The sequence below is a fragment of the Myzus persicae genome, unplaced genomic scaffold (assembly GCF_001856785.1).
Source record: "Myzus persicae strain clone G006 unplaced genomic scaffold, MPER_G0061.0, whole genome shotgun sequence".
Taxonomy (NCBI): domain Eukaryota; kingdom Metazoa; phylum Arthropoda; class Insecta; order Hemiptera; family Aphididae; genus Myzus; species Myzus persicae.
The window spans coordinates 33,180-57,161 of record NW_019104257.1 but is presented as its reverse complement, the minus strand read 5'-3'; the positions used below and the strand labels follow the sequence as shown (position 1 = coordinate 57,161).

General features: G+C 28.5%; 1 protein-coding gene and 1 long non-coding RNA gene across 3 annotated transcripts; one reads left to right on the top strand and one right to left on the bottom strand.

The window, feature by feature from the left end:
* Positions 1-1,401: 1,401 nt before the first annotated feature.
* Positions 1,402-23,939, bottom strand: LOC111040539. 2 transcript variants are annotated; one of them, XM_022324477.1, is made up of 11 exons: positions 23,824-23,939; positions 23,611-23,732; positions 20,848-20,936; positions 16,544-17,086; positions 16,368-16,480; positions 11,616-11,726; positions 10,842-10,909; positions 10,400-10,502; positions 8,873-8,942; positions 6,672-6,759; positions 1,404-1,906 (listed from the first exon to the last, which is right to left on the bottom strand). In XM_022324477.1, exons 3-11 carry the CDS (start codon positions 20,897-20,899, stop codon positions 1,801-1,803), a joined length of 1,254 nt encoding a protein of 417 aa, XP_022180169.1. In that variant the 5' UTR covers positions 20,900-20,936; positions 23,611-23,732; positions 23,824-23,939; the 3' UTR covers positions 1,404-1,800. The 2 variants fall into 2 exon arrangements, with proteins under 2 accessions (XP_022180170.1, XP_022180169.1); XM_022324478.1 differs by lacking the exons at positions 23,611-23,732; positions 23,824-23,939 and adding an exon at positions 18,787-18,899 and having other exon boundaries at positions 1,402-1,906; positions 20,848-20,917.
* On the top strand, positions 13,525-15,630 carry LOC111040541. The gene is made up of 2 exons (XR_002605218.1): positions 13,525-13,619; positions 15,478-15,630. It is a non-coding gene; the product is annotated as an uncharacterized LOC111040541 (long non-coding RNA).
* Positions 23,940-23,982: the final 43 nt, after the last annotated feature.

The window sequence follows — 23,982 nt, the reverse complement described above, 5'->3', positions numbered from 1 at the left end:
CAAGGAGGCCCCTTAAATCCTGTCACCATTTCACCACACTGATCTGGCCACATAAACTCCACCTTTTAACTAACTTGTATCCTCCATGTAGTATACTCTTCATCAGATGTGTAAAGTGATAGGTATTTTGTTAATTTCCTGTTTCGGTTTATAATTTTCTGATATAAAATTATATAAGAGTATTTATTTGCATATCCTCAAAGTAATCAGACACTCATACTAAGTTGCATACTCCCTCCAGTTTCAGGAAACTTTTCGATTTATTTTAAAGGGATTCGATCAGACTGTGTTTTTTTACCAAAATAGATCAGTCATATGCCAATATTATACTAATTCGATAAGTAATGTGTAATCAAATTTGCTTTTTGAAAAGCTATCTTCATTTGTTATGAAGTTTACTTGAAAATTACTTTCCCATTCTTTTCATTTCAACGAATGAATTAAAATTATTACGTCAATAATATTGAACTAAAAAAATATAAGAAAGTGGTTTTCAAGTTAACTTCAAGAAGAATTAAAATATTCTTTCAAAATTAAGATGAATATCACATAGGTTATAGTTAATACAAAATTAGATAAAAGAAAAAAACAAAATAATTAATATTTGTGTATACCTCTGTGGCTCTGTTCACCTTAAGTTGACTCACTTCTCGGCGGAAACCTGTCGAGGCCACGCATGACACCGCCTCCTCGCATCGCTAGTGGAATGTATGTACGGCAGAAGCTGCCTACTATGACGAACACCGGTCACCGAACACCACGGACATATTACAGAAATGCGCAAAACTGGGATAATTACGGTGAACAGGGTAGATCCAGTGTTATATGAATAAAAAATAAAACTAAAACATCATTTATAATTATTAATAGTATAAATAAAATATTAAATAGTCTTTTGTAGTAGGTAATTTAAATAATTGATTTATTAATACTAAACACAGAGATGTTTACCAATGTTTTTATTTTAATAGATACTAATATACAGATAAATGAATTATGAACTACAAAATATTTAAAGAAACGTGATATAATTAAAATAAATTGCATTGATATTACATCAAACTATCAAATAATATTAAAATATTGAATATAAACATAATTTAAAACCAGCAAATTCTAATCTCTGAGGTTAAAAGGTCTATAAATCAAACAATATATTAAAATGTTTAATTGTTTTATGTCAACTAAAATATGCTAAATTTTGTAGAGAATAAATTTCAAAACAGCTAATAACTTACAGATAAAATTTTAAACCTTATATTAAATTATAATTTGTAGCTAACAGTACACTTAACTAAAAATGTTTATAAAGAATATTATTACAAAAATATTGTTTATTATCTATTTAATATTTCATATACTCTTTTTTATTATTATTATTGATAGTACATAGGTACCAATGTAATTGTACTCTTTTATATTTCTCTTATTGATTTTAAAAGTTTAAAATTACAATATTTGTTATTATACAAAATGTCAAATGCCAATGAAAAAATACAAATATATTTAAATAAAAGGAGTATTATATATCAAAAAACACTTAATTACTTGTTGTGTCAACAGTATTTCATGTTTTTAAATGAGAAAAATAAATTAAAGTACAAATTTTTTTGAATTGAGGGAATTATGTTGTACAGATACATTGCCAAATTGTAAATGGAATAATTTAATTAATTATACGTGAATTTAAAAAAAAAGATATTTATTGAATGTACATTTTTTTAAATTAATGTATTATTGAATTATTATAAGGATAATATTAATACTAGATTTTTAAGTGAACTAGATACTCATCAACGTCTATATCTGATGTTGAATATGCCAATAATTCAATCGGTGGTACTCAGGCATTACATGCTCATAATCTTTTTCAATGTCGACACGTAAGTTTTCCTCAATTACATAACTGAAAAAGAACGTTTTTGGTTGAAAAGTTATTTTCTTAGTTATCTAAACTGGATAATGTATACATTTTCTTTCTACAACAAATTGGTATAGTAAGAATTTAATTATTTTTTAAGGATATGAAAACCCATGGATCTAAATCTGAAGCGTTTTATAACGTATTATTACATAATATAATATAATATATATATTATGTATGGTGCGACGGTAAAAGGGAACAAGTCAATTTTGGCCATTTTTCGATTATAGAAATTTTTAGATTAGACGCCATCTAGTAGTAAAAACAATTGAACGTCTTTTCATATCTAAAATAAAATTATTGTTAGATTATTTATATTAGTCCGAGGTGAAAAATTAAACAAGTCATACTGATAATTTATAATGAGTGGGTAAAAAGGAATAAGTATTACCTGTTATACGCAGTATTTTCGTACATAAATGATAATTAAATATAATAATAATACTATCAAATTTTGTAATTTCTGAATCTAATATTAACTTTTAATCCATTAGTTGAGAGGTAAATAGTAATTTGGTGCTGTTTATAAATGTTATCGTGATCCATGGGCACCCATAGGAAACATTTTAGGGGGGGTCAAAATATAAAATTTCGGTAATAAGGTAATATTGTGGTAATATTTATTGAGCTACAAGTTCATAATATTTTTTTCCAGGGGGGGCAAGTGGCCTGTCTTGCCCCCCCCCCCCCAATGGGCGCCCATGTAGTGTTCTGTATTTAGTTACTTTTTTTAAAAATTAAATTGTCTGTATTAAAAAATAATACTTATTCTATTATTCTCAAAATGTCCAAACCAGTTATATCTAAAAGAAGTTATTTATTATGACAAAACAAGACTTCATTTGGTGTTCTTCTGCTGATTCAAAAAAGTCAAAATATAATAGACCGTTGAATTTTTAGTCTATTCCTAAACAACTTGAGATTGATAAAGTAAGTCACTAGGTTTTGTAAATAAAATTTAAATTATATTATGTAACTTTAGTACAAACTAATTTCTTTAAATATATTGGTTTTTAATTTATTTATTTTTCTTAAATTGATATTATTTGTGTAGGTAATAGACCATGTTTTGGTATTCTCAAAAGGCAATCTCAAAAAACATGGAAAAGGTGAATCTTTCAAGTTGAAAAATGACAGTTGAAGAATGTGAAGAATGGTTGAATCAATTGAAATCACCATCTACCCCATTGGAAGAACCGTACATACATTAATTACATGCACCAATATTAGTACAACATAATAGTAGTGTACAAATCAGTTCAAAGGTACAATATTTTTAGTTTCCTCACAATTTGTTATTTTAATCTTAATAATGCTATGATTGAATATTTCAATGTCGGTATAACAAATAACAATAAAATCTAGGAAAATATTCTATAAAGTGTTAAGCTCACAATATGTGAAATCAAGTGAAATAATAATTTATTTTCCATAAAAATACAAAAAAAACATAAATTTATAGCTACTTATTAGTAGTTATACTATTTATAGTCATATAAAAAAAAAGATACATTGAAACTTAAAAAAAAACTTATTTTTTTTAAAAAATAAGAAAAGATTAACATTAATATATCTAATTATGTATACTTAATTATTTTATAGATTTTATAGATATTTAAACCAAAGTCAATTTTTAATTGTTAACAAATAACACTTTAGGTTCCATTTATTTTTATTATAGTGTGCCTACACAACATTCATGATTATTATTAAAATTAATTAAGATTCATTGTTTTTAATTCGTTCTTATAAAATTATGTTGAGAATGTTGATGATTCAGATCTTGAACCCACCTATACTACACTTAACAATGATGTACCTGATTTGAACTTAGATTATTATCTCGATACTAAAAATCTACAAACTACTGCATTACCAAGAGAACATGACACAGTTGAAGCTAATGTTGAAAATATTGAAAATCGATTGAAATCTAAATCAAGATTAATTAGATCTGAAAGAAAATTAAAGACTAATTCAGGAAAGTCATACCTCACAGAAAGTGGGAAAGAAGTACCTAAAAGAAAAATAGTACAATTGGGTAATTGTCATTCAAAATGTACAGAAAAAATTGGCCAAGAACATATTCAAAATTTGTTCACCAAATATTGGCAAATGCAAGATAGAAATAGAAGAGCATTATAATTATCTGGACTTGTTAATTTTCAACTAAAAATTACTGAGAGAAAGAGACGATCTACTCCAGAAAAACAAAAAAAAAGGTCAATAACTTATAATTATCAAAAACCATTTAATTATAATGATAACATATTATTATTTTATTAGTTGTATGATAACGTTAAATGTTAATGTAATGTTGGCATCAGTGTCGCTCACCCACACATGACTCGTTACTTGTTGTGTGTGCCGTTGCGTTCGCCATTAAGTTAATATAATACTTCTTTTAAACGTGTCTTGTATTTTATTATAATGTCATATTAAAACCGCCTCATCTAAGTTTATAACATTAATGGTAAATTCATTTAAGTCTGTAAAGCTTATTTCTTAACAAATATTTGGAAAAAGTTTGAAGTTTATTTTGAGAATCTGTCAAATAAAAATTATAAGTGTAATAAACAAAACGACTAAAGACAAAGTAGGTCATTATCCAACTCCAAATAAAAAAAAGCACCAGAAGACATCAAATTAGTAAAAAAAAGTCTTAAGTGCCTACCTATGTATGAAACTCATGACTGCAGAAAAAAATTGTCAAAGTTATATTTCCCTTGCCACTTTTCTTTAAATAAACGCATTGAAATGTATTCAAAGAATCTCATTAATCTAGTTAGTAAGAAATTAAATGAGGAAATGTTTCATGAAGCTCATATAAAAATCAAGGAACCAAAAAAAGATACCTGTAATAAGTGTTATGTTTTAAAAATTCAGATACAAATGCAAACTGATGACCCTGAAAAATAGTATTATTAAAGGAACAAAAACAACACAATAAAATGGCTGGAATGGCTGAAATGGCAAAAAATATCATACAAAGCAAGTATGCAGATAGAAGATGATAAATTAGTTCTATCATTTGACCTGCTTACCGACACCATCAGTACATAATTTAGTTATTTTTTATAAGCGTCATTTTTTCAGTGTAATCTTACCATACATGAATACTTAAAAAGCAACCTGTATGCGGAATGAATTTATGGGAAAGAGAAGGGCAAATGAAATAACTTCCTGTGTTTATAACTATTTAATACATTTACCTGCTCAAATAGCACACGTTTGTTTGATTAGTAATTCATGTCCCGGTCAAAACAAAAATAGTATATTTTTGGCCATTTACTTTTACATTTTGAAAAAATCACCTCCTCTCGATGTCTTAGAACATAAATTTTTAGTATCAAGGAACACCCGAATAGTGTGATTTTGACCATGCCAAAATTGAAAAAGAAAAGGTTTAAGATGCACCAATTTATTAACCACATGACCAGGCACAACATATACTTTGCCTAACCTAGGAAAAGATTACTTTTTGAAGTAGTAGAACTAAAAATGAAAACACATGATTTTTTAAGTCCTTTGAAAACAGCTATTACTGGTATACAGATGAAAAAGAAAATAAAGATGGGGGCCATATAAAGAGGAAAAATATAAAATGGTTCAAATATGAGAAAACTATAGCGATGACAGTTATGTATAAAAATTCTCTAGAACCAGATGACGAGTTTTATTTCATAGATATGGTTAAGTATGGAAGGTATATACAAAACCCAACAGAATTTATAGTTCCTTTATGTTATTCAAACTCTAATAATATTTCTAAAGAGAAAAAAAAGATTTACTTTCCTTACTAAAATAAATTCCTGATTTATACCATGATTTTTATAAAAACCTTAGTTGTACCAATAATATTCAATATTCATTGGTTCGGGAGAAAAGTGACGAAGACTAAACAATAATATTATTTTGTTTAACATTAAGTAAATAATTGTTATAACATTTATTTTAATTATTAATTTTTAACATTGTGATTAGTCATTTTATTTCAGTAATATTTTATTTTTACTTTAAATATTTATAATATTATAGCATGTTACAAATTAGTAGTATTATGACTAGGTTTTTTTAAATTAATTTTGTTTTATTTTGTAATTTTGATAAATTTTAGACAACAATTAGTTTAAAAATTTAAAAATTTAAAATTATGTTGTTTTTTTATACAAAATGTAACAACTATATATACTAAGTACTTAAATACTTAGTATTATTTTACTTCAAATCAAACCATATTTGCCAAAAGAATATTATTATGCTTAAAAGATGATAAATCAAATAATATAATTGAATTATGAAATGTGTATAGAGAATAAGTCATGTATAAAAAGGAATAAGTCAGTATCATGATGTGTAAAAAGTAACATGTTACTGAAGTACTAAAATGAATTCAATTATCAATAGTACGGCTGGCGAAAAGTGAGCCGTGACCGTTACGTTCCTAGTGGTGTATTTAAGCGAAATCGCATATAATTGTGGAAGCCCTGATGAAATTCGGCCACCCGGAGCATTGGTATCGAGGCTCACTTTTCGCTGGCCACACTATAAATATCTTTTTATACAACGATAAAGTAACTCATAAGTTGACATTTTTGAAAAAAATCATTTTAAAAAAATTATTGAAGAAATGAGAAGTTCTTTTTGTTTCCTGAAAACTATCGATTTTTGATTTATTCCCTTTTACCTGCACACCGTCCAATTATTTATAAAATTATACCACATAAATTACAAATCAAATACTTACTCCATTAATTCATTCATGAATGCAGTAACACGAACGTTAAATTCAGTATGATGAGGTCTCATTTTATTGTACAACCTTGGGAGGCATACTGAAAACAAATAATATTAAAATATAAATTATATAATTAACACAAGATATATTTCATTCGTAAATAAGTATATAAACATTTTCGACAAGAAGTTGACTTGCAAACTACTTCTGCACTTTTTGAAAACTAAACTATTCAACCAAATAAATAATATAAAAATAGAAGATAATTGATTTCAAGTTAACTTCGTCAAGCATTAAAGCATATTTTCAGAAATCGTATTAGTCTTAACAACTGGCACAACATATAAAATATTTACTTAACTCAGAAAACATATCTAAGATAAAACCCAATCAACATCTGTCGTAAAATTGCTTTATATTGACTGAAAGATCTCTCAACTTCGACTGATGTTATTGGACAATATTGCATGTTGACTATGTCTAAAGGAGAAAGTTCTACATCTAATGAAGCTTCAGACGAAATACCAGTGGGAATACTCAACACAAATATCTTTCATTTCTGCTAGACCAGAATTTTTGTGTAATACATTTTTAAATTTAGCGTTGACAATATCGTCAATTGGTCCATGAACTTTTTCAAGTCCTTTTACCGCTCCTCTACTATACTTAAGCTTTCCACTAAAGTTAAGTCTCGAGTTTCTAATTTCGTAATGAAATCAACCAAAAAATAATAATTAACACAAATGTATACCTATTAATTAATTTTTTAAATCATTATTTTCTAAAAGAATTTCACCGTTTCCAATATACATTGAAGTAGTCACACAAGTTTGCCAACAACATTTTTGATTTCTTGGAAGTTTTGGCAATTATAATTAGTGGCATTCAACCAAGTGCCCCATCTAGTTATAATTGGTTGTGGAGGAAGACTTAAATCTGGGTACATATTATTAAATATTTCGATACGGCTAAGAGCTTTTAGAAATATCTTTTGGACTGAAGATATTAACTTTAATATTACTCGTCAACTTTTGTAAATTTTGATCTTAGAGTTTCTGCTATTCGGTGAAATGCGTGTGCTATTTAAAGTTAGGTGTATCATTTCTGGGAAAAAAGCATTTAATGCTTTACCGGCTTTTACCATGTATGGCGCTCAGATACAAATAATAATACATTCTCGCGCATAACTATTTCGGGCCATAACATACTCATAGAATTATTAAAAAATCTTGCAACAGTTTGGTGGTTGCATTTATCCAATTGTTAACAGTTTAGCAAAAAAGGTTTAGATTTATTGTCATTTAATTTTCCAATAATAATATTTGCAATAAATCTACATCGGTTGTTTTATTGATTGATACCCATATGTGTCCATCACCAATTGAATTTCAATATACATTATACACAAGTGTTTGTTTGTAAGTTGGTTGAATATAATTTTTTCTTAGTGTGCTTCATAAATCGATGTTGAATGTATAAGAAACTGAGGAAGACGTAAATGACAAAAAAATTTGTTTGAATTTCAGCTTTCTATTTTTGTTCTCTTTGTGCTTATTAGTTTGTAAATGTTGTGTCACCTGAAATCGTTGTTCAATTGCTATCGATTTTTCACAAGTAGCGCAATACATAATTTGACCGTCATTTATAAATCGTCATAAATCTACCATCTACATCGGTTGTTTCACGTAATTTACACGTAAATATAAAATAACCAACAACGGACACAGATTAAACCCACGAAATTAAAACACGGCCCGTTCGGTAAAGGTATACTGACTCGCTGACAGTACTTCAAACGCAAACATGTTTCAATAAATCGTTGTCTATCGTTTATTGAGGTCATAAATATCGAATATAATATATTGACAGTAGATTAAGTTTAATGATTGGTATTATTTTGTTACTGTTTTGTACTTTAGGATAAATGGGAAATTGTCTGAAATTAAAACATATGTAAAATAAAATATAGTTCATTTCATTTCATTGGAAAGACCTTGAAACGAATTAATCACTCACCTAAATTAATTTATCAAGTCATAACAAAAATATGTATTTACATATAAATTATATGATATTATTGAGTAACCTAACCTGTTATCAGATTTAAAATATTTAAATTTAAAACCATTGAATTTATATACCTCTCCCATTAATCAGATAATACAAATAATTAAAGATAAAAGTTGTTTTAAAAATATTGCATCACTTACCAATAAACCTGAAGAGATGAGCTAGACCATACAATTCAGACACTTGACGATTGGGATACTTTTTAATTATCTGAAAAATTAAATTAAAATAAATTTAACACCATCTATAGTATAAAAATAAAATATTTTGTGTATTATTTTGTATACATAATAAAAACAAGACATAAAAGTGTTTTTAAAAATGACATTAAATTTCAAGAGTTGTAAAATCATTATTAAAGGAACTCAATCTTTACTGTATTTGCTACGAAATCCACTCAAAATTGACAAAAATTTAAAGAATTTCGACTAATGCAAGGTGATCTTGTTAATAGATTCAAATATCTTTAAATTTTTGATTTATGATATAAATCAAACATTTGGAAATATTCATATTTTTTTCATAATTGACATGTGCAACATACACACATGAGTGTGTAATATGTATGATGCACTATGCAGATGATGTCAGGAAGAATACACTAAGAGGAGTTGTAAATGCAAGAAACAAAATAATTGCCTAAATATAACTCTAAAAATGCATATTTGTAGGGGCCAATTGGTAGCAATTAGTTATTTTAACCAAAACTTACTCAGCACATATTACTCAACTAAACAATAAAAAAATAATACATTATCAATCAACAATTTATTAAATAGGTGTTCAAATGCGCTTTTTACAGAATCCTTTGATAATTTGTGACCATTAAAAATTTGACCGCTAATAATATAAATAATGAATATATAATATGTGTATACAACATTACAATAAGTTTCTCAGAATACTTAATAACTTCCATCTAAATGAAATATTCTAATAAATTGGTGTAAATTGTAAACTTTGAATTATTTGTCAAACAATATGTACAATTTTCCTCGCTTTAGCACCTTAGTATGAAATTATTTAGTTGAAGAGAATACATCAAACTAGTATTAATTAAAAATTATTCAATACTTTTAGTAAAATACAGAAAATATAGTTGACATCAAAAAAATAATAATAATAATAATCTCTTCAAATTATTACTGAACTCATAATCTATAAATAGTGGAAGTTGAAACTATTGCGGCACTCTTCCTTTCCTCCCATTTAGAAAGCATAGTAAACAAATATTTAAAAATTAATAGCCAATAAAATTGGTTGAACTGGTTCGTGATTTTTATCCCAGATTTATTGTTAATTCTAGCAACAAAAATTTAATTTAATCTAATAGTTTATACTATTTTTCAGTAGACCAATTTATTTTGATATTTAAAATAACCAACTGAATTAATTGTACAGATTATAAACATTTTTTTTCACAATTATTGTTTTTTGAAAATTAAGGTATCATAAACAACAAGAAATTATATTTTCTTGTCTCAACTATAACCTACAATACCCAAATATACTTTTAATAGTCTTATTACATAGTAAAAATCAATATCATTAGGAAAATTTCACTCAATTGGAACACATATATAATATTTTTATTGCACAAAACTTAACTAGATACTGAATAGAAAATCTTATGATTAAAAAAAGTAAGGGTATAAAAGTATAGTTACTTCATCATACTGCAGTTTTTCAATGGAATATAAACACCACGCAGGTAATGCATGGTTAAAAGCGGTGAATATAAGATCCATGCTAAGATCAAAGTCTACACACCTACAAAAAAAACATGTTTCATAAAATATTTTTATACATTTAAAACAAATTTTTAAAAAGTAGTACACAAACAAGAAAATTTTTTTTGGTCAAAATTACTTGGGTATTTTAAATAAAACAACTATTCTCAACATTAATATGTAAGTAATAAGAAGTTAATAGTTACATAACAAAATATTCAAAATACTGAATTGCAATATAAATACCGTACCTACCTAGTTATATAGTTAGTTTTTGTTATTAACTCAACTATTGTCTTACAATTGTGTCAATGTAATATGTAAAATAAACACATAAAAAAAACAAAAACCATTTAAAATAACAGTACCATATACTTACAAATTTGCCTTTTTTTGGAAATCATGTAAAATTTGATGAACAGTAAGTGCAGCTGGTAATTTTGAAACCTGCAATCACAAATTTAAAAATATGTCAGTGCACTGTTTGTTCTCTCTGTTAAGCCCAAGCCCAACACCGACAAAATGCATTTACACGAATCATTTTTTTTGAGTAATCTCAGAGGAAAATCACCTATTACAAAAATGATAGTGAAATACATTTTTGAGGGTTTTAATCGATTTCCCTAAATATTGTCGTAAAACAATTTAAACATTTAAATTTACATTTTTGATAATCAAACAATATATAAAACCCATATGTCATACCAGTGGTACCCTAGCCTGCTACAAAACTATTACCTATTTCAATTTTTAATTTTTTGAACAGTCAATGACTGATAAGAAAACAAGTATAATATATTGTATACTTACTATGTGTGTAACAAAATTATATTATTAGATTAAGATTTAGATTATTTGTACTTTTATACTCCGTGGCTCACTCGAAGATAGTTGTTTACGAAAGTGGCATGGCAAGGAAAAAAAGTTGGACATCACAGGGTCTCATACTATAAAAAATATTATTCTATATAATTTTTATAATAGGTGATTTTATTCTAAGATTACTCAAAAACCATAAAAATGATACAAGGTGAAAGGATTTTATCTATGTTGCGAGTGACTCTGAGATAGAAAACAATTTTAACAAATATTGAGCTGCAATCCTTTTAACAATTAGAAATTCATGCATTTAAGAACATTTGTAAATATTCACATAACAAGTGGTTTTCATCAAGCGTTCATCCAACAAACGAGATTCTTTCATAATCGCTGGCGTTTTTATACCAATATGTTTCAATGAAGTACCGCCAATTTTTTCACGATGCTGAAACATAATTTGTTGGTTAATAAGTAAATTTAAATATTTTGATAGAAAATTTGAAGTTCAATTTTATATGTCAACATAATTTACAGTAAAATATACAGTACAATTTATTTTATTTTTATTCATTAACTAAGAAATTCCATTCCAGCAATTTTGTTTTTATTATTGTTAATAGCAACGTTTTTTAACCAGTGGAATGCGAAAAGCTTATAAGTGATAAGTTAAGAATTCTCTTTATATAAAAAATGAAATGAACCCATTATTAACTTCAAATATTTTATGGTTTATTTAATATTAATTATCATGTAAATAATAAATGTACAATGTACATATTTTATTTTATTTTTATCCATTTAATGCTTATATCATCATCCTAATAAAATAAAATCCCATTCATGTAAAATAACAAATACATTTTTGAAAAGCAAACAAAAAATTTAGTGGTGCATAAAAATTTTCAACCTATATACGTTGTATGGGAATATAAAAATGTTGAGAACCGCTGATTAATAGCATCAACAACAATGAGAAATGAGATTGACATAACTATTTACATTAAATATTCATTTTTTAACTATATTGAATTGTACATTTAAATTTTTTTTGAAAAGATATTTCGCTTTTGGTGTCTGAAAATGCACCAACTACTTCATTTACACTTTCAACGATACATGCACCCAATTTGGCATATTCAATAAGTTACATGATACATGAAAATCATTGCGACCAACAAAATAACAAGAGAACACCGACCAAGCTGGAATGGAGATGAATGGAAAAAGCATCCTCACTCAGTGCTACAAATACTTAAAAAATGAGCGATATTTCTGGCAGTCAAGGTGATGGAGCACGAACACATATATGTATAATATATAATTAACATACCATATTTTTAATATTTGCAAATTATTTCTTTTACTTTACAGACTTGTTTAGTGTCTAAAACTGTTTTATTGTTTCCCGAAAAACTACATTTTTGAATTTACTGCTTTTAATGACCGGATAGATATCAAAAAATGGATTGATAATACAGATAAAAGTGTGTCAGAATGGTGAAGAGAGGAAAACTGTTTTTATGATAGATCATATATTATGGATAGAACATAGAACTACTGTATTATTTATAAACGTGTACTACGTGTTGAAGATATTATTGTCAATGAGTCACAAAAGGTCTGACTTCTAATGCCCATGAGTTCAACGCATATTCATCATAAATTTATCACTTTTTTTAAAAAATATTTGTGGACATTTGGAATTTGAAATTTCTATACATTTTTATTCTAAAATTGTTGATGAAAAATTGTTTGCTGGGTAAAAAAGCATGAAAAATAAGGCAAGGGTTCTTTAAGTAATTTGAAAATATTAAAGATACAAAGGCACAATTTTTTATTTTTTGTAAGTTTTTGTAGTTCTAATTTTTACATAATCCCAAAAATTAGCAAAGAATTTCGTAGTTAAAAATATATAAAATATTACATTTTTATAACTAAGGGTTGAACATTTAACTCAATGTTTCTTATAACTCATAAGTAGATCATACTGAAATCAAAGAATTTAAAAATAGTTGAAACAGATTTTTTGTATAAATAATTATAAAGGTATTTAAATGAAGAATAATAGTTGTTGTAATTTTGTTGTAATTTAAAAATATTATTATTGTTATTTGTGAGTACTTGAAACTTTTAACGTATATTATTATATTTTATTCACACAATGACATTTTCAAATGCAATTAATAATAAGTGTATTAATCATAGTAAAATAAATTATTTTAATAGCAGTATAAATATTACAGTAGAACCTCGATTATCCGAACTAATTGGGACCGCACCTAGTTCGGATACGCAAAAGTTCGGATATTGGAAATTTAAAAAAAAAATTTAGAATTACGTATGTATTAACTATTTACTATTTTTATAATTAAATATTTATTATTGTTATTAATATTTTATTAGAATTACATACATAAATTACATTATCAAAAACATTATCATACATTATAAGAAATAGGTACATTACATTTATTTTATTTACATATGTATGTATTATATTTTTTTGACAAAATTATCAATTTTAATTTGGCGATGAGCTGCAACGCGCTTTTCTGCAGCCAAGTCTCGCAAACGTTTAAGGAGAAGTAATTGTGCTGGACAACATTCGGCCTGTTTTTCAAACCACTCAAGACCAGTTTCAAATGCAGCAAATGCTTCAGCAGATGTTGGTCCTTTTGGCGTACTCATACTTTCATCACTACTGCTGTCGTCACTTTCTTCATTTTGCAACGAAGAAATGATTTCATCGCTATCTAATATTTGATATCCTAGATCATTTACATCAGTTGCTAACCAATCAACAGCGTCATCATAATTACAGTCATTAAATCCTGGAATTTCATTAAATAAATCAACAAAATCATCAAGATTATTTAGATCAGTTATTTCTTCTTCGGTTTCTAACTCCATAGAAGCAACCCACAACTTCTTCCAAGCATTTCGTAAATTTTCCTCAGTCAAATTATCCCAGGCATCTGCTGCCATGTAACAGCAGTGTTTCAAATTCAATAATTTTGAAAATGCAACAACACTCTCTTCAGTGCCTTCATTTAATAAAAGTCTCCTCAACATTTGTTTTCGGTACATTCTTTTGAACTTTTCGATTACTCCCTGATCCATGGGTTGAATCAAAGACGTTACGTTTGGTGGAAAGAACATGACTTTATAATCTGGATCAATTAAATTTAATACTTCGGCGGATGGGTGAGTGGGTGCATTGTCTAGTAGGAGTAACACTTTACCTGTCTTGTGATGATCTTGACGCCATTTTTTTACATTTTTTATGAAATCATTTTCAAACCAATTAAGAAATAATTTAGAGTCCATCCAGGCATTTTTTTGAGCTGTATATGTAACCGGTAAACTTTTGATGTTCTTGAAACACCGTGGTTTCTTTGATTTTCCTATGAGTAGTAATGGCAATTTATGGGTCCCAGCCGCATTAGCGCATGTCATAATTGTTACTCTTTCTTTGGATACCTTAAAACCAGGCGCTGCATGTTCTTGGCAAGAAGCAAGTGATTTTCTTGGTAGTGCTTTCCAGTTTAAGCCACTTTCATCGGCATTGTAAACGGAATCTTGAGAATATCCTTCTTTTTCCACAAATAATTGGAATATTTGTTTAAAATTTTCAGCACTGCTTGAATCAGCTGATAATGATTCACCTTGAATTTGTAACTCACGTATTCCATGTCGAGATTTGAATTTATGAAGCCAGCCACTGCTGGCCTTAAAATCTTCAGTGCCCTTAAGTTTTGTATTCATCTCGAGAGCTTTTTCACATATGAGTGGTCCAGAAATTGGTTCATTTAAGCTTCGTTTTTGTATAAACCACATTTCCATTGCTTTGTCAAGATCTTGATATTTTGCGACTTTCATAACTTTCCTTCTTTTTATTCCATCACCACTATCCATCTTTGACGCAAAATCCATGATTGCATGACGGTTGTTTTTAATATCTGTAACTGTTGCTTTACCTATATTATAAAGACGGGCTAAAGATACGCTAGTCTCACCTTTATCCAGCTTAGCAAGAATTTCTATTTTTTGTTCCATCGTAAGAACATGACGTTTACGTTTATTAGACATTTTAAATACACTCGACAATCGTAATATATTTGTACGTACATATAACAATGTGTGTGCGGTAGAGACCCGAACTAAACTGACAAGTAAAACACGAGGACGTCGTTTAGATAAGCCTGTTGCGTTTTGGTTATCTACTAATGATTGACGCACGTAAAATACATAACCTGTACTAATAATAATCCAAAAAGGCAAAAACGATAGTTATGATAAATTCGATAAACCGGCCGACCGGCCGGATACGAATTTTCATGTTCGGATAACAGAACGTTCGGATACGCTAATTATAGTTCGGATAATAGAGGGTTCGTATAACGGAGGTTCGGATAATCGAGGTTCTACTGTATATCATAAAATAGACTTTGTAGTGTAGGCTCAGAATCTGTGTTTTCACTCAGAACCATTTTTCATACGCCATTGTTTATTATTGAATTCAAATTTGACACATAAATTTAACTACTTACTTAATGATCAAACACACTCAAGACTTGAAAATTACTTTACATCATACAGCAGAACAATTACCTTCTTTCCCCTTGTTAAGTGTTAAGTACGGTGATTAATTTTTAAAAAGCCAAAAATATATGTACATTATAAAAAAGTCAATAAATAATATCATGAAAAGCTGTTTTAATCAGAATAAAAAGACAAAACTTAAATAGAGTTAAAATATAAAGTTATTATGTTGTACCTATATTATCATATCTAAATTAATTTTTATAGCTTTACCAGGAGAATATTTATCAACTCATTTGATATTTTAAGTATCTCAGTGTCATATAATAATGTAAACAAGACAAACAAGACTGAAAGACACATCATAACAGTTCAAGAAACAATAATATTAATGACGAGCTCCATTACCACTGTATTACTGATGATTGATAACTTTTCGATATCCCACACACCCGCCATGAGTCACGCTGCCACCATCAGTTATCAGAAAATGACAATATCAATAATAATTAAATTAGACATACAAAATTAAAATTTAACTCACACCACAAGAATAATATAATGTAGTACCATTTCTCTTGCTATTTGGCTGTTTCTTTTTTGTGAAATATATAGCAATCTTAGCCGCTGCTTCAATAGCTGCAGCTCTTGGTTTATCTAAAAAATATACATCTATTAATTGAAAACAAAACTATATGCAAATATATTTTAAATTTTTACTCCGACGTGTAACAGGCGTAACTATTTTATTGCATGCTGGTCTGTGACAAGAGTTTTTTTCAAGTGTGTGTTCATATCTCTGCTGATGTGTAAGTTGTTCATGACTTTGATCAAGAGTATATTCACGAGTGTGAACACGATTGTGTGTATGTTCATGGATAGTTGGTAACGCCAAACTTATATCATAAGCAATCAAATCTTCTCCTTCAACATTTTCTTCATCATAATCAATATCATCACTGTCATTATTGTTAACAACATTGACATAATTGGATGATCCACTTTGTTCGTTTTGATCAGTACTGTATAATTCTTCATGTACAGCAGCTTGTTTACCAAATTTTATTTCATCATAATTTTCGTCAACACTAATTTCGCTAATAGATACAGTGGATTCACTATCAGAAATGTCCATACTTTGGTCTGTGTGATTTATTTCTTCAACTTCTAGTGGTATCTTTTTAGAAATATTTAATTCTGAATTGTCTTCAGTAGTTGAACCATTTGCACATATTATCTTTCTTGTAGACCCCGAAATTGTATCTGAAAAAAAAAATTTTGCTGAATGAAAATTTGTGTGAGCGTTGCTGGACTGCGACTGATTGGATTTTGATGTAAATTAGTCACGAGGCCCTATGATAACCACAAAAATGTAACTGGTTGAAAAAACATACTGGAAACTGGAAATTGTATAAAATAAAAATGGTTGGATGGACAAACAAGTATTTTACCATTAATCACAACCTTTATATTGTTGAACTATTAGGATACTAGCAAAACCATTTTAATTAAATCACAATGGATTAAAACCTGTAATCATAACACTACAATACAAATAAGTCATAAATTACGGTTTTGAAATTACAAACTTATTTTGATACATGAATACATGATATTTGAAAACGATTGGAACCACCACTTATACATTTTTACTTGCCTTTTTAATATACCTTTTTCATTTGTGATAATATTTAGGGTAGGGTAAGGCGGGAAGCAATTCGTACAAAAATGTTTTGACTTCGGGCGGCAACTAGTGTGCTCCTAATAATAAAGACATATCATTATTTAATTTTATCGATTCCGTCTGTATAGGTTAGGTTATGATCTATCTTTTGGGTAGACTAAAAATAAACAATCGATTCCACCACTGAACCAGGAAAAAAATGATCTTCCTGAACAAAAATTATAGTTTGATCTAGTTGCGAAGCGTCATAGAAGACAACGAGACAACGTCTCCCCACTTAGATATTAGAACATGGGACAAATAAATAGAACCTAACCTAACCTAACGAATGAGAACGTGCGAACGGTCGACAAGTTTTATGGTGAGAGGGCGACGGGTGGAACAAGGACTATGTAATCACGGGAGTCGGAGGGATGAGTGTGTCATGGTCGCGGTGGCATGCCCGATCGACGCGACGGAGCGAGTTTGATGAGTACGCGGTCGCCACTCGTGATTCCGATAGCATCGTTAAGTGAGGGAAAGACAAATCGAGAGAGAGAGAGAACGAATGAGCGGAAAATTGAATACGATAATATAGATATATATTGTACACAATATTATGCACAATATTATTTGGGGTCTAGGACATTTCACCGCGACCGATTCGGCGCAGCCATTAAGCCGCAGACCGGTTCGCCACCGGACCATCTCGCCGCCGGACGTTTCGCCGCCGACATTTCTCGAGTTAAATATACCACCACAACTCGTACCAGAATATACCAGAGATCCAGCAGTGACACCACCAATAAGAAATAATTTACAGTGATGCCCTGTTAGCGGCACTCGTCGCTACGCTCCTCGGCGCCATCGGTCCGCTCCGCAAATCGAAAATATCCCTCGACTTGCTATGCAACACCACCTAAAGTTGGTCACTGTGTAACCGCTGTTATACCAGAGAACAACCACTCTTATCATTCAAAAGCTTATCACAACCGCTATCAAAATCGGTAGCGGCGAAACGGTGGCGGCGAAATGGCTGCGGCGAATCGGTCGCGACGAAATGTCCGGGTCCGTATTATTTGTACTAGGTATGTAGAGTTGCCCGTGAAAATAGATACGCACCGCCGCCTCACTGAAGACGATCAACAAACAATCGCAACAGGCATTGCCTTCACCAGAACAACAACGCAACACAACGGTGCATTAATCACTCAAAGGCGCAAAGACTACGACTCAAAAATAACATGACAAAAAAATAATATAATTCGTATTATAACATAAATAATATTATTATTGTTACCGGTATTATTTCACACGATGCTCTCCGAACCCCGACCCGTCCTGTAAGAATGGAATAGAACGCGCACCTTCTCTCTTCCCATACAAACGCTAACTGTACTCAATTACATAATACTGAAAAGTGAAAGGACACAAAATACTCGCGGCACTGCTATAATAATACAGTGAATCGTCTATTTAACAACAATTGTATGTTTAAAGAAATAATTTTGAGAAAATAACCTAATTAGTACCAAATTTATTTTAATTGCAAATTGCATAATATCATATTAAATCCAAAATGTTCTCCTACCACTCTATACGCAATATAGTATAGTAACTTAACCTGAGTTGTATCATGGCTAAATAACTAGGTATGACCGCAACTTCGTGATACGCAGGTGTCATGGCCGCCACTGGCAGTGCATATTATCACTTCGATTTATTAATTTACAAAACAAGAAAAAATTATTAATTCCACGGACAAATAAATCTAAAAACCACTACCAGCTGAGATTCCTCTCCATGCTAAATCATGCATATATAATATATATATATATAATGTATTGCATATTAGTACGAGCGCAGGCCTTAACTAAAGTGCGTCTCAATGCGATCATACGTAGTTATTACTTATTTAGCCATGAGTTGTATAATATGTTATTTATCAGTTATAAGCTAATAAAATTATGATAAAAAAAAATAGCAAGTTTTAAATCTAAGCACCTTCCATTACACACCTATACACATTGTATTCAATTTAAATAACTTCAAATATAAATAAGTCTTAAAAAGGTATATTTTACATATAGTAAATTTTTCTGATACCTTACTTCTAGTTTAGGGGACGCAAGTCGGCTGTATCATTATCATTTATATTATCCTATCACTAAAATAGATAATTATTATCGATTTATTATTAAACATCGAAGTATTTTTATCATAAATATTTTTAAATTAGTATTGATTTCTTAATATTTTAGGTACCTACATATTATTTATTAGTTGTAAAATTAACAAAAAAGAAATACTCTAATTAAGAAAATACATATTTACAAATTAACAAAATGAGTGTTCTTTATTTAGTATCCCCTGGATCGTATATATTGTACGTCATGTCATTTAAACGTTACATTTTAAAATTGCTCATTATCGATATTTTAGGAAATCATAAGTGAGTTAATATATATTAACATACCAGACAACAGTCATAAAATAGCAGATAGCTATCACCCACCAAAAAAAAAATTTAGATTTTAAATCACATTGAAATATATGAAAAAATATGTTATCTCTACATCAAAATCTTCAGCTACCTAAATCTTAACTATTTGCACTTATGAAAAAAAGTAGGTATGGTAAAATATATATGTTCACTAGTTATTTTATACATTAATATTTTTCACTATGTTTTGGTGTGAAATTATTGTATAATTGGTTTTTAGTTAATTAACTGTACCTACAACATAAATATTTCAGTTGTAAGATAAAGTTAATAGCGTAGACGTCACTCGTCTTGCAAGTCAGTTAGCTATGCTATTATTTCTAGTGTATGTCAAAAATATAAACTACAAACCTACTAATGTGGGAATCAAAATGGCAATTATATGTAATGAGTCATTACTAATGACTAAAAAGTCTTAAATACTGTGAGATTGAGAATACATTTTGACCTCTTGAATGCACCAAGTAGATTTACTTTTGTAACAGCAAAGATGGTGATGCCAAAAACTAGAGCATTTTTAATACCTCAAATGTTGTAACAGAAAAAAACACATTGTAAATACAATAAACTCATTGCTAAGCTCAGATTTAAAAAGCTGTATCTACTGGAACTCAAAAGACAAGAAGGCTATGACCTATTGTTGACCTTTTTGATTCAAACACAACTAACTATTTATTGAATTCTGGGACATAACTACTCAAGTAGTATGCGCCCTTATAAATTCAATTCCAACATCCAATCAAATAATATTATAACATGAATAGTAATTTTACACTTAGTATTTTTTTTGAAAAACACAAATTACGACTTAAAAACTTAATGACCTATTTCAAAGGTTAAAAATAAAATACTTATTACCTTTTATATTCAATAGTTCATTGAGCTCCGTCAGATCACATTTCAAATCCATATTTATTTTATTGTACTTGTCAGTCAATTTTGAAAACCTAAAATACAATAGGTACAAATTACAATACATTTCAGCATCTCAACTTTATAAAATTGGAGGACCTAAGATGTAGTATTAGCTTATAGGTCAACAATAATGATACAGGTACCTAACCTAACCTATATGGATAATTATATAGGACGTGATGTCAATTTTTATGAAAATTTTCAAAAAGTTGAAAATTATGAAAATTTTATAATTTCTTCACAATTCCCTTGTATTAATTGTTTGAGTTATTTCCACATTTTTACATTAACTAATTTTTATGAGTACTAATTAGTAATTAAAAATTATATTGTACCTAGTTTTAACATAATAAAATCACAACTATTAACAATATAAATATGTTGTGTTTAATATGTAGATACCAATATATTTTTATTTTAGTTCATATTCACAGTTGCTTGATTCCTAATTAAATAATAAATATTTGACAAACATATGTACCGTACAACCTAAAAAATTCATCACGTTAAGAAAATAACAATTTTTAAACAAAAGAAAAATGTTCAATTGCCGATTTTCAGACTTACATTTTCAGGTACCCATGAAATATTATTATAGGTAATAATTAATAGTATACTATGGTATACTATGTTTTCGTCAAAAATTAGTTCAGCATACCATACTACTAACTAATAGAACAAATATTGTTATCATAGTACTATAAAAAATTAAGAAATATCCTTAGAAATGGATGTTGACACATCATTATTGTATGAATTGATTAAACTTTGAACTTTTAGTTTAACAGATCCTTACCTAAATTACAAATACAGTAACCAGAGTCGGCTCCAGGGACATGGTGGGGTGGGGAAAGTCATAATTTTTTGGAAAACTTTCGATATTACAATGTATTTTTTATTTATTTTGTTATTAATAATATATAATTTTTTAGAAATACGGACTTGGAAGGGGCCCTAGGCCCTGACAGTGACCCACTCAATGAGCAGTTATACATAAAACCTACTATACAGAAGAGTGACTTCCTCAATTTTATTACATTAATACTCATATAGTATGCACTCTAACAAAAACTAGTTAAAAATAATATTAATTAATTTTATACTAGATTATAATTTATAAAAAGGTTCTTCTTATGCAATGTTAAAAAGCAAGACTAGAATTTATTTTTATTTTCATAAGCACAACTGACCAAAAATTAGTTTTAATATTTGTTTGAAAAAAAATCAAAATTGAATTAGTAATATTAGTATTATTATTAGTAGTGTGAAATAAAGGTTGTTGCTTCTGAGAAATAGAACAATATTATATTTTCTTGAGAATATTGTCTAACAGTTGATAACATGGGATAAAAGAATTTCAAATAAAAATATATCACATAGGTAAATTGCTACATTATGTACCCACAATCTGTTTTTGGGATACATTAATAATTATGTTATTGTATCATAAGAAACTTTGTTATAAAATATATTTTTGTTTGAAAAGTATTTACAATTACATTATTTAAAAACCAATATTATTGGAATATTGAGAAATGAATGCTATGTTACCTACTAGTTACGACCAAAAACTTTTGTTCGTAGAAACCTTTGTTAACAATTTCCCTTTGGGGCAGGTATTTCAGGTATTTTTCCCATTTTCAAAATATAAATAAAAATGAATGATGAATAATAAACATTCATAAGTGTATACATAATTTTCTTAAAAACAATTATAATCATATATACAACTAACATTATAATAACAACAAATTAAATAATAATTCTTAAAATAATGTATAATATAAACAAGTATTGATTGCCACAGGTAATAATAAATAATAAAACATTGTACAAATATTATTCTAGTAGAGAAATAATAATTTTGGATCGTTCACTAGTGAATAATAGTAGTAGTAGTATAAAATATACTATAGGTAAAAGTGTAAATTAACTTAACCTCCCATTATTATAGCACTACTGTTTTGTTAACTCCAGATTAGATTCCATCATCAAGGTATCCATATTATATTTAAATCTTTTGCAATAAAAAGATTTGTAGACATTGAACCAAAACTATTTGAATTGTATGAGTAACCTAAGTGATGGACTTCTGTCCAATAATAAGCCTTGGCCCAAAATGTTAGACCATTGTTACACAGTTGATGATTATGTCAAATTATACAACTACTATTATTTTTGAGTTTCTTGTCGATACAGCTATAATAATGTTAGCACATTTAGTACAAATTAAGCTTACTATCATGCACAATAGAAATACTAGATGCACAGTACTACCTATTGGCTATAATATACTCTATTTAGGAGAAGAGTGTACCGCTAGGCCACTGTAATCTGATTGTGTGGTCGCATCCTCACTTGTATATACACAACAATGTGTAATTGATGTTGATCGATAATGATTACTGAAGATTAACGTCCAATGTCAAAGTGTCTAATAGGAGGTTAAATGGGTTTGGCGGCTCGGTCTGCATAGGCGAAACCAATTTACTTTTAACCTAGTTAGACTATACATTTAACACCAATTTTGTATTAACACTATTAGTCAAAGTATAAGTACCGAACATTTAATAATAAAAGAAAAATGTATTTTATGCGATAGCAGTTTCCCAATTCAATTTCATGTATCAATCACACAATCGAATTAAGTGTATATTTTAAATAAACGATTACAAGACTTATCACAAATCACAAATAATTACTTACTCGTTCAAAATTATTCAATACCCAATGATAAATGTTGAAACAATATTTGACGATGAAAATTAGAATTCAACAAGTAAAAAACACTAAACTGTCAAAGGCAAAACCCAACATTCGTTTGATACCTAATTTATTAAGCTGAAATGACGATATTATTATTATTATTATTATCATTATCTAAACTGTCAAAGGCAAAACCCAACATTCGTTTGATACCTAATTTATTAAGCTGAAATGACGATAGTCCATGAGCAATGAGTAACTCCGACGCTACAAAGATTGAACTATTAATTACAAAATCACAAAGGCGGAGAATAGCGATTGATAAGAACGACTTCGAATGTTCGAAAAACACGCGTTCTTCTCATAGGCGTG